The sequence below is a fragment of the Talaromyces atroroseus genome (genome assembly GCF_001907595.1).
Source record: "Talaromyces atroroseus strain IBT 11181 chromosome Unknown scaffold_1, whole genome shotgun sequence".
In the NCBI taxonomy this organism is placed as follows: domain Eukaryota; kingdom Fungi; phylum Ascomycota; class Eurotiomycetes; order Eurotiales; family Trichocomaceae; genus Talaromyces; species Talaromyces atroroseus.
The window spans coordinates 1615501-1628515 of record NW_017971433.1 but is presented as its reverse complement, the minus strand read 5'-3'; the positions used below and the strand labels follow the sequence as shown (position 1 = coordinate 1628515).

The 13015-nt window shown below is 48.7% G+C and overlaps 6 protein-coding genes across 6 annotated transcripts; 5 read left to right on the top strand and 1 right to left on the bottom strand.

Moving 5' to 3' along the window:
• Window positions 1-902: 902 nt before the first annotated feature.
• Window positions 903-1964, top strand: UA08_01645 (hypothetical protein; the record flags this gene model as incomplete). Its single annotated transcript, XM_020261332.1, has 1 exon — window positions 903-1964. The coding sequence occupies one exon, from the start codon at window positions 903-905 to the stop codon at window positions 1962-1964; it is 1062 nt and encodes a 353-aa protein (XP_020122825.1).
• A 772-nt stretch (window positions 1965-2736) lies between these two features.
• UA08_01644 (hypothetical protein) lies at window positions 2737-4622 on the top strand (the record flags this gene model as incomplete). Its single annotated transcript, XM_020261331.1, has 4 exons — window positions 2737-2798; window positions 2854-2878; window positions 3017-3572; window positions 3640-4622. 4 exons carry the CDS (start codon window positions 2737-2739, stop codon window positions 4620-4622), a joined length of 1626 nt encoding a protein of 541 aa, XP_020122824.1.
• A 1010-nt stretch (window positions 4623-5632) lies between these two features.
• On the top strand, window positions 5633-7318 carry UA08_01643 (hypothetical protein; the record flags this gene model as incomplete). Its single annotated transcript, XM_020261330.1, has 3 exons — window positions 5633-5820; window positions 5883-6332; window positions 6397-7318. The coding sequence occupies 3 exons, from the start codon at window positions 5633-5635 to the stop codon at window positions 7316-7318; spliced, it is 1560 nt and encodes a 519-aa protein (XP_020122831.1).
• Window positions 7319-8339: 1021 nt separating this feature from the next.
• On the top strand, window positions 8340-10496 carry UA08_01642 (hypothetical protein; the record flags this gene model as incomplete). The annotated part of the gene is made up of 1 exon (XM_020261329.1): window positions 8340-10496. The coding sequence occupies one exon, from the start codon at window positions 8340-8342 to the stop codon at window positions 10494-10496; it is 2157 nt and encodes a 718-aa protein (XP_020122830.1).
• Window positions 10497-11232: 736 nt separating this feature from the next.
• UA08_01641 (hypothetical protein) lies at window positions 11233-11820 on the top strand (the record flags this gene model as incomplete). Its single annotated transcript, XM_020261328.1, has 2 exons — window positions 11233-11401; window positions 11465-11820. 2 exons carry the CDS (start codon window positions 11233-11235, stop codon window positions 11818-11820), a joined length of 525 nt encoding a protein of 174 aa, XP_020122829.1.
• Window positions 11821-11926: 106 nt separating this feature from the next.
• Window positions 11927-13007, bottom strand: UA08_01640 (hypothetical protein; the record flags this gene model as incomplete). Its single annotated transcript, XM_020261327.1, has 3 exons — window positions 11927-12530; window positions 12607-12864; window positions 12934-13007. The coding sequence occupies 3 exons, from the start codon at window positions 13005-13007 to the stop codon at window positions 11927-11929; spliced, it is 936 nt and encodes a 311-aa protein (XP_020122828.1).
• Window positions 13008-13015: the final 8 nt, after the last annotated feature.

Sequence of the window (13015 nt, the reverse complement as noted above, 5' to 3'; positions counted from 1 at the left end):
TCCTGTTCCTGTTACGTTGGGCATCCTAGTTGGTCAGCCAAGTATCATACTGTACATCAGGTTGCACAAGCACGTAGGCTACATAAGAACTCCATTACTTTTCAACTTACGAACCCCCCTTTTTTGTTTTTTATTTTTTTTTCATTTCTCATACTCCTATGTAAGAGTAAGATTAATTATTCCTTCTTAAGCTCATGCGACCGCTTTCACTATTATTTAGTCGTATTATTTCGCTCTACCTTGGTCGACAAGACTGCAAAGCTCCACTCTCGCGGCTCAAAAAGCAAAACACAAGCGAAATATCTTACAGCCAAGTACTGCTAATATGAGTTTAATAACGCTCAGGCTTTAACCCGTGTAATCTCCCTTTAATACGAGTTTGCAAAGAGCCTCATAGGCCGCCGATCAGGGTCTGTGAGCAAACACTCCGCAATATAAACCGACAGTCGGCGTCGAATACGACCGCAACAGCTTGGCAAAAGTATATATAAGTTTTTGCTTTTCTACATCATCGTACGGCTGGTCCAAGATCTGGACGGTTTTGGCTTTGCATTTCGCGCTGTTTCAATATTTACGGAGTCCAATGTCCCTCGTGTTCAAAGGGGCGGCCAAGAAGCTAGAGATATTTGACCTCGATAAACGCCCAAATGGGGTGTGAGGCCTCTCGCCAAATCAGCACTACTTTCCTCTACTTATGGCTCAAACCACCAGCTGAAGTTCTCAGTCAGTCTCGGCATGGAGTACCGCAAACCTAACTTTGTGACTCTGAAACTATATATATAGAGTATCTAGCATTCCTCAATCAGAATTCCCTTGCCTACTCACCTCACACGCTTTCTTTCATTCAACAAAGCTTGGTATCTTTTACTTTTTCTTCAAAATTCAGATAGCACTCTGCCAGAATGCGTTTCATTGATGTTTCCCTCGTTCTTGCTCTGTCCGCCGTGACGGTTGCTTCTCCCAGTCCTGATGCAGAGAAGACTTTGCACAAAGCTGGCCAGAGTCCAGCTCATCTCCTTGCGCGTGATCAACCAAAGACCCTTCACAAAGCCACCCCTGCTTTCAAGCTCATGGCTCGCCAGTCCTCTGGGGATTCGGGCTCTGCGGGAGACTCGGACTTTTGCAGCGGTTACGGTGCGACATGCGCTAGTTGTTTTGGTACCAACTGGGCCGAGTGCTCTGACGGTTTGAACTGCTACGACACAACCGATCCAAGTTCTTCATGCGATGACGGATCCTCTTCTAGCTCTTCCTCTAGCTCTGGAAGCTCCAGCGGTGGTTCCAGCGCCACCGAAGGCTCTGCTGGAGACTCGGATTACTGCAGTGGTTACGGCGTGACCTGTGCTAGTTGCTTTGGTACCAACTGGACCGAGTGTCCGGATGATTTTACTTGCTACGATACAACCGATTCAAGTTCTTCATGTGATAGCAGCTCTTCATCTGGTTCGGGAGGGTCCAGTGGTGGCTCTAGTGGCAGTTCCGATTACTGTTACGGCCAAGGTGCCACTTGCGAGAGCTGCTTCGGGTCTGGATACATTGAATGCTCAGATGGCTTCACCTGTTACGATCCTTCGGATCCCTCAACCTCATGTCCTGATGACTCAAGTTCTGGCTCTAGCTCCGGCTCCGGCTCCGGCCTTGGAAGCCCAACTACTTCCACCTCAACTACAACCTCGACTTCTGGTTTGGGCTCGCTTGGCACCCTTAGTGGTGACTCTTCATCCAGCTCCTCCACCAGCAGACCCATCAGCTCATCGTCTACAGCCTCCGAGAGCACTGCTTCCGCAACATCGGCTACTACTACTACTGCTGAGCCTTCTACTACTACTTCCTCTGTCCCGTCTGAAACCTCCGGTGCATCTTCAACCCTAGAGAATGTGGGCACTGCTTCCGGTCTCAATATTCCACTAGGCTTGTTTGCCAGCGTGGGTGCCGCAGCACTCTTTGCTGTTGCTCTGATATAATTGCGTGTCACTTTTGAGTCTTGATTTTTGCTATACTCTTGGATCAACAACAAATTCGTCTCACATAATGTTTTGTGAATCAGTATATTTATTCTCTTTGGTGTCCGTAGCAACAGGCACTTTACTATCTTTACACACGTATTTAATTTGATATTCTCCCGTCAAGGTTTATACCCAGGTATCCCCAAGTGTCAATAGTTGCTTGCTAGGTGCTTCGCTCCTGGGTAATGCAAACAATGAACCCGCTTGTAGTTTTTTATGATGTTATACCATTTGAATAAACAGCCTGAATGCACATGGAAGAGACAACAAAGCGAAGAGCATGAAGGATTTCCGATTTAGGATATGCTTCCCAAATTGGCTTAGACTGTATCTGTCCCAAAAGGGACTAGCGCTTCCCCTAGGATTGATCTCGAGGGAAAAACATTCGCATTCATTCGCCTTTCAAAGTCAGAATCAAAGCAAAGCGACTCAACGCCAAGCAAAGACCAGCAGAACGAGAAATAATCCGACCAACTAACACATTTGCTTCGTTCCTTTCACGACATCAATATAGACAAGTAGATTGGCAAGGCGGTAATGAGCAATGTCCGCCTCGCCCCGGCATTACTTGCATCGCCACAGCTTGCGCCATGGCGGCGTGTCTATACACGCTATCGCTGTCTAAGTACTGCTTCAAGGCCTGCTCTTTTCCGTCTGTTAGAAGATGGCACGGGTTCGTTCGTCTTATATCAGCCTGGCACTGCTTCGAAAGGAGAAACGCTAACTAGCAATGTCTGCAGAACAGCCAATCACGGAGGATGACTTATTCAAATATCAACGACATCGGTGGCTGTATGTATTACGGTATCGGCTTTGTGGAAATGTGCTGAACTAATATTTTCCTCAGGCGTAATAATAGCAAAGAGCTAGATGTACGATGTCGGCCATTCAATTTAGAGGCTTTGGTAGATCGAGCTTTGAATGCCAAGAGAGATCGCACTGGTGACAAGAAATGCAAGTTACATTTCGTTTTAATATACTGTGTGCTAATTAATGCTACAGGCATAAAGATATTGAAGCTTCTAGAGGGAGATCACAACAAAGTCTTCCTCCTGACAATGAACGATGGGGACGAGCTGATCGCGAGGCTGCCAAACCCAAATGCTGGCAGTAACTTCTATACGACAGCATCGGAGATAGCCACCCGTCGCTTTTTACAGCATACTTGCGATGTTCCTATGCCCAAAGTATGGGACTGGGATTTTCGCGACCGCAACACGGTAGGCGCAGAATGGATTATTGAAGAAAAAGCCACCGGACAACCGTTGCGTAATTTCTGGTTTGCGATGAATCGCAAGGCACAACTAGAAATCGTCCAACAGGTTGTTGATCTGGAAACCAAATTGGCATTTCTCAAATTCTCTAGTCATGGCAGTATTTACCTGAGACGCTGGTTGCCATCGAAACAAATATCGTTCAATTCAATGGAGTGGCAATATACCGTTTTAAACAAACCCCAGGCGGAACTTCCTAGGCAATTTTGGAGACAATTTGCGATTGGACCCTCAACTGACCGTAAGCTCTATCGAGGTCCCGCAGATTTCACGAAACAGTTCCGTGGCCCATGTAAGTGACACCAATCTATCTATCTATCATGGCACTTGATCCGCGTCTAACTATCACGGATGTATAGTCAGGAATCTCTTTCACTATGCAACTTCTCTAGCCAAAAATGAGAGACGATACATTAGATACAATGCCTGGCGAAGAATGAATCCTTTTCGTTCAATCAAGAGGTCGCAAAACCTTGACCAATACGGGGATTTGATTGAAAAATACCTCGCTTCGCAAGAGCATTGGAACCAGTCAGAAGTCAATGATGATCCTTGCACGATTTCGCATCCAAATCTGAGCCTGGATCACATATTCATCGATCCAGCTACGAACAAGATTGTGTGCTTGACAGGGTGGCAAGCCACAGTGATATCGCCACCCTTCCTCAAACGCCCATACCCAACATTCCTCGATCCCGAGTTCCAGACAGAATCACTCGATAGGAGCAAGTCTCTCCCGAGAGCCTATTACCAAGAGTTGGTGGAGAAAACAGATCCTCTCCGTCACAAGCGTGTGCTAAGTAACTTACAAGAGCACGAGAATCGCATCAGTCCAATGTCAGCGATATTCGGTGGATGGGAGAAGGACGATATGTACTCACTGCGTGAGTCACTACTTACTATGCTTAGGTCTTTGGAGAGCAAAACCCGTGGGCCCCTTCCAAATTGGCTAAAGTTCGATGTGCAAACACTTAGAAGCCATGGCATGGAGAAATTCGCGCGGCAAGAGCTTCAGCTGCTCTTTGGTGTAGTACAAAACGTACAAAACACTTGGAAGATACCCATTGACGGTCGTGTTCCTGCCGAGGATTTCGACCGTGCGCGGGAGCTGAGTGACTCCTACCGTCAGCAGTATCTTCATCTGGCTGAGGATGACAAAACTCGTGTGTACATTCATGAAAACTTGTGGCCCTTTGATGTCGCCGGGCCCGAAGAGAAGAGGCAAGATTCAATGTTGAACGACGAGCAAGGGCAGTATGGCGCGTCAGGCAATTACTCCAACGCTTCTTTTCGAATCAGGAGATATCCTTCACGGTACTGGGATAGGCCAGTTCCACGTTGACTAACCCGATGCACTCTCCCGACTCAATGTATAAAATCTCATCTAGTATCCACGGATATTATTCGAAATCCCGAATATTCTGTTTTGAAAATGCTTCACAACCATGAGATCACAAACGAAGATATGTCTTGGTTACAGGGCTCCCAAGGTCCAGCTACCCGAGAATTCTTATTGTACACCTATCAAGGAAGAGATCGGTGTCTTTGCAAAGTCGTTCATTGATGGGCGTCGATGTGTATGCAACGCGAGTTGTGCGTGATGTCCTTCATGGGGTACTGTCAACAACAATGATCAAGATTGTAGTGCCATGGCCCCCAAGCTGGCGTGTGGCAAGTCTAAGAACTCACTCTGGGACGTTGCAATTGGCTTTGCCATTAATGACGTACAGAGGAAAATACTTGTGATCTTTATAATGGAGATAGACATAGTTGTTCATCAATAAACCAATTCCTCGGACCAGCCCAGTACTGGTGCATGGACGACGCAGAAGACGCCCGGATCTCAACAAGAATGCCATGTCAGCTAATCAACTAGCACCCCTGTAATAAGCTAAAGCGAGTGCTTTTTTGCGTCCAAGTTATTCTATGGAGTCACATCCATCGCGGCATTTCGTGTCAAGTCCGAACAGTGAACGGTGGTAGTATATGTCAAAGCGCTGATTCCCTGAGCGTAACGCGTCTATGCGACTGTTTCCCCCCCTAACAAACTCGGGTTCCGCGTAATCCGTCAGTAGAACTCTATAGCTATACTTGTAACTTAAAAAGCCAACGTCTGGACTGCAAATGGTCCTGATTGCTTAAACATCTCTCTCTCTCTCTATCTTTTTGGGACTTGGCTTTCTAATTTCCCAAAATTCGCTGCCTCGTTTATTGTTGGGACATACATAATCTACTGACAGCCAAGCATTCAGCCCCCTTGGATTCCGCGTTTCTTCTTTTTTTTTTTTCAACTTTTTCTTGTCTTGTTCATGTCTGTCCAGCACTGAGACCGAGTCAATTCGCAGCCCAAATATGGCTTTCGACGCCGTTTCAGCCCTTGCGCTCCTCGCATTCATTGCCCTGGCCAGTATCTTCGCTCTGTCCAGGGCTGGAGACAAACTCGATCCTCGGGAGCCGCCCGAGATTAAGAGCACGATTCCGGTCTTAGGACATCTATTTGGATTGCTCAGCAAAGGGGTATCATATTATTATTCATTAAGGTATTTTTTTCAATGCTGCCTCTAAATTCCCGGTCTCCCTGTATTAAACGAGATTCCTCAAGTCTCAAAAACCCAGATCTTCCAGCATTTACCGTCAACATCCCTCAAGCGAAGACATACATTATTACTTCTCCGGCACTTCTCGCGGCAGTGCAACGCAATGCCCGGAACATCTCCTTTGAGCCTCTCCTTGGCCAGGCCACCGAGAGGATCGCTGGATGCTCGCAGGAGACAGTGAACAAGATTCGTCCATTGCGCTCTGGGGGCGGTGGAGGCGGTCAAGACGTCGTTCACGCAATGCATCCTGCCTTATTGGGTGACGGCCTTGACGATATGAATGAAGCAATGGCCAAGAACCTAAAAGTATCAATTGATGAACTCGCAGCGGACTCTAGCAAGCCTACCATCGACCTATTCGATTGGTGTAAAGATGCAATGACCATAGCCAGTACAGATTCGACGTGGGGTCCTCTGAATCCATACAAATCGAAATTCTTGCGTGATTGCTTTTGGTATGTTGTCAAAGTTCTCTTTCTGTGCCTCCTGTTGAAATTGATTCTAACGGAAAAAACGAAGGGAACTTGATAACGGTCTTGGCCAGGTTGTGCTTAACTTCGCGCCGCATATCATCGCCCGCAAGCCGTGGAAAGCTCGTGAAGCTCTTGTAAAAGCATTCAAGGCCTATCTGGAAGCCAAGGGCCATGAGCAAGGCTCCATGCTAGCAAAAGCCAGATATACTTCCTTGAGCGAGGTTGGACTTCCCATGGATGACATAGCGCGTCAGGAAGTGGGCATGGGCTTTGGCTTGTTGTCGAATACCATCCCATCAACCTTCTGGTTCCTGTTTGATCTATTTTCTCGACCAGACGTACTTGAGAAGGTGCGCGAAGAAGTTCGCGCGAACGCTCTGCACATTACAGAGGGCAGCAGCCGATCTGCAATCATCGACCTGGCCGACATTCGCGACAAGTGTCCATTCTTCGTCTCTACATTTCAGGAATCCCTTCGTTTCAGGTCCAGGGGTGCCCCGACTCGCTACGTTTTTGAGGATGTCTTGCTCGACGGTAAATACCTGCTCAAGAAAGGCTCAACGCTCCAAATGCCGGCTGTTGCATTGCATAGCCATCCTAATTCTTGGGGCAGTAGTTCGGCTGAATTTAAGCCTACTCGCTACCTGAAAACCAACCCACGCAAGGTAGGCGGCTTTGTAGGGTTTGGAGTTAGTCCCAGTGTGTGCCCTGGACGGCACTTTGCCAGCAGCGAAATACTTATCTTTGCTGCTGCTTTGATTCTGCGCTTTGATTTCACGCCGACATCCTCCTCCTCCTCTCCTTCTTCGTGGATTGAGCCACCGTTGAACTATGTGCTGGCGGCGTCTGCTACTCCGCCTAGCAAGCCGTTCTACGTGAAAGCGACACCAAGGGACGAATATAAGGACTACGATTGGGACTTTAGGGTTACCCGGGGCAAGGGACAATTCGGGCTTGTCATCGGATAGGCGAGATGCCATTGCACAGCGGCTACATACACTATGTACATTAGTTATACGCACAAATGATAAAGGTAATTTTCTGTTTTTGGGGCATTCTAGGCCTTGGGTGGATGGGCCGGGGAGACCAGTGGTCCAATAATTTCAAGCCATGAGAAAAACTCCATTAAGCATAATCTCCGGAACCACCGTCTTCATATTTGTTTTCCCTGTGTTTTATTCTTTTCAGTGTCCAGTGTCCACTCCATCCAAGATTTGTGCAATAAGAGGCCGTTCAGAGAATCTTCGTCGCGCCAATCAAAACCGAGAAGGCACGTGATGAACTCGCAAGCATGGCCCGATTTGGCAACGCGCGAGAGGACGCCGGCCCAGCCAATCGATCAGCCGGCCAATGAGCAGACGGGAATTCAGGCCCACTGTGCCCTTCGGCGCCTGTGATTGGCTGAGAGCGACGGCGCTAAAGTCGTCGGTGGCGCTTTCACCAAGGCTTATCTTCTGTTTAGCACTTTCCTGCCTGGAAAACAAGGCGCAACACACTGGGCCAGTTGCTCCCACGCATCACCCCAATTGTTCGTTTCAATTAAATACGATTTGAGTGCACCGGTGGTTCATCGGCAGTACTAGCAGCATTCATTTCGCGATCTGGACGTCAGGGGCAGAATGCGCCGCAGCTAGTGCCTGCTGGTAACTGGTTGACCCAGAGTCGGGCTTAGCCTTAGCCGCTCTAACCTTACCTTCCTTCCCTAACAGAAAACAGCAGGCCCGCCCTTTCCCCGTCTTGTCTCAGCCCAGAGCGAACAAATCTCACACTCGCTACCACGCCGTCCCTCGTCCTCCTCCTCTCCTCTCCTCCTCTTCCTCCGCTCCCACGTCCATCTTCAAATCTCGACTCCTTTTCGGAACAGTACTCGTACTTCGCTCGGCCTTATTCTTCGACGCGCCCCGGCTGGTACCGCCGCGCACCGAAAGAACCGGCAAAGGAGCCCCCAAAAGCCAGAGAGCCCCAAGGGGGGCTCGCTCGCAAAACGCCATGGCTGGGCATAATGACGGCCCAAGGGATAGCATAGACAGCAGCCTTCCTCAGATGGTAGACATGGTGCCCGCTGATGGCTCGCTGTTTCGTCCGCCTCACACTCGCCAATCTTCAAACCCGAACGTGTTCTCCGATGACTACACAATCGACTCCGTTGACGCTCCTCTCTTTTCTAATCACCGACGATCCGCATCTATTTCCTCCCTAGACTCAGCCTCGACCATTGAACCCCGATACCACAACCTACCTAAACCAGGCACAGAGAGTAACAGCGCACGAGCGAACTCACGGCCCAATCAACCCCCGGTAGTTTCTCCTCAGCAGTCCGAGGAATCGTTGCCGCTGCATAGGACTGCCAGTTATCGCTCAGAGGCATCAACCACGCCAGATGAAGACGCAGACTTGGACCCGTTTACGGATGATCAGAGTCCGTCGCATACCACCACCGCCGCCGCCGCCAATCGACCATCTAGTATTCGAAAGGATGTGACCTCAATGAATCGTCGGTCTGTCGTTTCGACAACCTCGACTCGATCAGGGTACAACCCATTGCCAAGGGCCATGAGTCCTTATCGTGGAGCAACTGGTCCCAGCCATCCCTACGCAATGTATCCGCAGGTGGGTGTCAGTCGAGCAGCCAGCGTCGCTACAGTGTCATCAATACGTCGAGCCGACAGTCCCATGAGAGGGCGAACGGCTCCCCAACATCCCTACGGCATGTATCCGCAGATTATCGATTACGAAGAAGATCTAGGCGATCAGCCAATTCCAGTGGGGTTTTCTGCGGCGGGTGGACTGCAATCCCACCAGGCATCATCCCCCGAGGCGGATGACGTCGGCGATATCGTTGGGCCTGACGGCCATTTAGAACAGCTTCCACCTTACTCCCGATATCCAGACGGTGTGGTTCGGCCAATGACGGGTCGGGGCCCGGCTAGTATAGCAAGTGATATGAGAGGGCAATCGGAGAGGTATCAAGACGAGCCTTCTGCTCCCGCTACCGCTACCGCCCGACCGGATGCATCTTCACGGACGTTAATAAATGTTGACTCCTCGGAACCACTGCATCCATCGACCAGTCAATCTGACCGATCGTCAACGTTGGTAGAGACCATGAGCGAAAAGATCAATCGAAAAGGACGACAAAAATGCTGCGGTGCTCCCATATGGCTTATAGTCGTTCTGCTTATGGCTATGGTGGTATGTGCTCTATTAGGCGGTGTTATCGGTGGTGTCCTCGGTGAGAGAGCTGCAACACGTCGCGCACAGAGTACAGGCACCGCTACTGCGAGTGTGGTGACCGTGACTTACACATCCGACGTGTCCCCGTATACTGCCACACCCACAGGGTTTGCGGCTCTGCCAACAGGCAACTACCAAGTTCCTTGGACTACCACAAACGTGTCTAAGTTTTGTATTGGCGCATCCAACCAAATGGCGGCTTGGAGCTGCCAAGTGATGGATCCTCTGTCTATTCTAGTTCAAGGAGTCATCGAGGCTAGCAGTGTTACGGTTAAGGAGCCTGGCATCCAAAATGACCAGTTCAATTATGGGGCCCAACTACCATACGACATTGAACCCGCGAAACAGAATCTGAGCATGATGATCGATAAGGAGGATCCCCAGTTGGGACCAGCCCTCTTTTTTCAAACTTTGTTCAACAAACTCGTCATAGTTGAAGATACGCAAGATATACAGTCCAAGCGGTCCATTAACGAGAGAGATTCTGCGAATAGTAATGGATTCGTGCAAGGAGAGAATGCGGGCAACGGCGCGAAGCCTTGGTTCTGTTGGTGGAACCAAACGCAGATAGAGACATTTATCTACATCAACCAAACTCAAGACACGACAGGTTCTTCTTCTCCTTCTTCCTCCTCGACACAAGCCATACCAGTATCTACATCTGCAGCTGGGGCAGGATCGTCCAAACGAGATACAACCATTCCTGGTTACTACCCGAGAAAGGTCAAAATCAAGGAAAACCGAGTCAACCCGAATGCACCACAAGCTTATTGTCAGCAGATGCAAGTCAACTCTGATAACAGTGTTACTCCAATTCATGGCCAGACCTTTAAGATAAACGAGAGCATCACAACACATGCGTATTCGCAGCAGTCTTCCCAAGTTCCATGTTATTGCGAATGGTTGACCTAAAACGAGATCAACCTAGACGCCTAGCGTTGCTGGCACTGGCGCTTTCTTTTTTCCTATCGATTCCTTCCATTGCAATGGGGTAGGGTTCTTGACGCGATACGATTGTTGGTTCATTTCTCAAGAATTACCTCGGGCGTAAGTCTTGAAGTTGGAGTCTTGGTCTTCCTGGGTTATTCGTGCACTTCTTGGTCGAGCGATTTTGAATTTTGCCATTACTATTACGGTCTAGAATATGGCGTCGGGAAACTTTTTTTTATATCCTTCATCTGAAAGTCGAGCAAAAGGCTCAAAAAGGCATGGGATGGGTACATACGTGGATTCTTTCTTTTATCATTATTTATTTATTTATTTTTTTTTTTTGGTATGTTTCTTCATGGCGTGTTATTTTCCTTCGGGTGGCGATTTGGCGAGGCTATCGATTCAAGCATGGCATTTATCTATCTATTTTTGATCCATCATGTGTTGTTGATTCTCACGGACTTTTTCTCTTCTCTGGGCTTGTGACGAACTCCTATATTAATTCGACAATTGAATATTCCTTTACGTTCGATCCAGTCTCTTGCATTCATTGTAGGCGGTTCCGGTGTCTGTTGGGTATGATCGACTTCTACGTCATGTCTACGAGACGGATGAGTACTCCACATATTAGGGACATCTCTCTGTTTTCTTTCCATCCATACCAAAGTTATTCCGAGTTAGAGACAAAAGAAAACAAGCACACTAGAAGAGAAAAACAATGCATCTGATTCACCGATTAACGCTCGCCAGGTCGATATTCCCCGGTATCATATCGGCAAGCCCAGCATCAGCACACTTGATCGGGAGGTCCTATGGCAGCGATAACAAGCCACAGGGAGGAGGCTATGTGCCTGCTTCCAAAAGGAGCCGTGAGCTAGAACATCCCGGTATGTTAATGCATGTTATAAATGACTCTCAAATGTGTACATGAACTAAATAAACCTCCTCAGGGCCCCCACCGCCAAACACCAGCGAAGTATCGCAAAACACAGGCGCCCCCGTTGATACAGATGACGCAACATCTTACCCGAACCTTGAACGACAATCGCAGAGAAAGGAGCCTTCCAACAAGGCCCGGCCAACCCTGAGCGACGGCCGGGAATCGCCCAATGTCGATCTTCAGGGTAATGTTAGAGAGGATCTGCCGGAGGATGTGAAGCAGCACAATCGGGAGTTGCAGCAAAGATACGATAGGGCGTATAATCAGATTGTGGATGGGGGGAAAGTGAGTAAAGGGTTCTGGAAGGGGGGTGGTGGAAGTTTGACTGAGGATCAGGGCGGCGCCAGAAGGAATGGCGGACATTGAAAGGGTGCCTTGTATCTTGGTTGTTCTTGTTGTGCTGTTATTGATGTAGGAAATTCATATATTTTTCTGTCTGTACCCTGTAAAAAGCTAATAATTACCGTTCTAATCAGCGCGGTTCTGCTAATAAAGGAGTATTCTCCGTCGCCTGCTGGTCTTCATCTTGCTGTTGTTCTCCTTCGGTTCCAGATTGCGCGTCAGAAACGAATGGGTGATCAATGACATCCTTCTTAGGTCCCAAATATTCAAAGTAGATGCCCATGACCAGAAGCGTTCCTTGCAAGATAGCCGTCAGAACATACACGCCCCATGCACTCCAGCCTTCGACGCCTAACCTTTGCGCCAAGCTCGCAGCCCAGACCAAACTACCAGGCGTCTGGATACACATCATTGGTATGCTCAGACTTCCGACTTTCTGCAGCCGAAACGTTGTCCATATTTGCGGAAAGTATTGGATAGATGCGAGAACGGCGGACATGATTCCCAAAAAGTTGGCCCATGCTTGTAGATGACTGGGTGCTTTAATCGCTACGACGAGCGATACGATCAAGACTATTGCCGCGTGCGCAATGCAGGCGATAACCACGAGAACGGCAGTGCGATAGCTCGCTTGCTTGACGGCGTCATTATTGTCGTTGTTGTTGTCGGGCTCGTTTTCCGTCGATGGGTTCGTTAGAGTTGCTCGAGGAAAAAAAATTATGAACAGAATGAGACTAATTACCAAAGCATTTAGTTAGTCCAAGCTTATTATGTACCCCAAAATCAAACGCTGGATGAATTAAAACTCACATCACAAAAAAGGACGAGAACTGCACTCCAACCTGGAATATGCCCAACAGTCCTGCAAAGCACGAAATGCCCGATATTTCTCGACAGCATGCCATATCACGAGCGCTTCGCGGGAGAACCAATATGTTCGCGAATGCCGATGTTCCCGACGTCGTTCCGAGTAGGACAAAGTAGGGCGATATACCGAAGGAGCTCCGGAGCTGGATAATGCGGATGTGTTGGGGGAGGTATGATACCAGGATTCCGACTAGGATTAGACTGTTTGTGGTATGCGTTCAATCAGATCAGCTCTTCTGTCCCAAGGCATATGAAGGGGGTGAAGCTTACAGGGACAGAATGAAGTTGAAGTCCACATAATGAGGGAGCACGAGATCGCGACACTGTGGAGATACCGACTCCATCTCGAGAG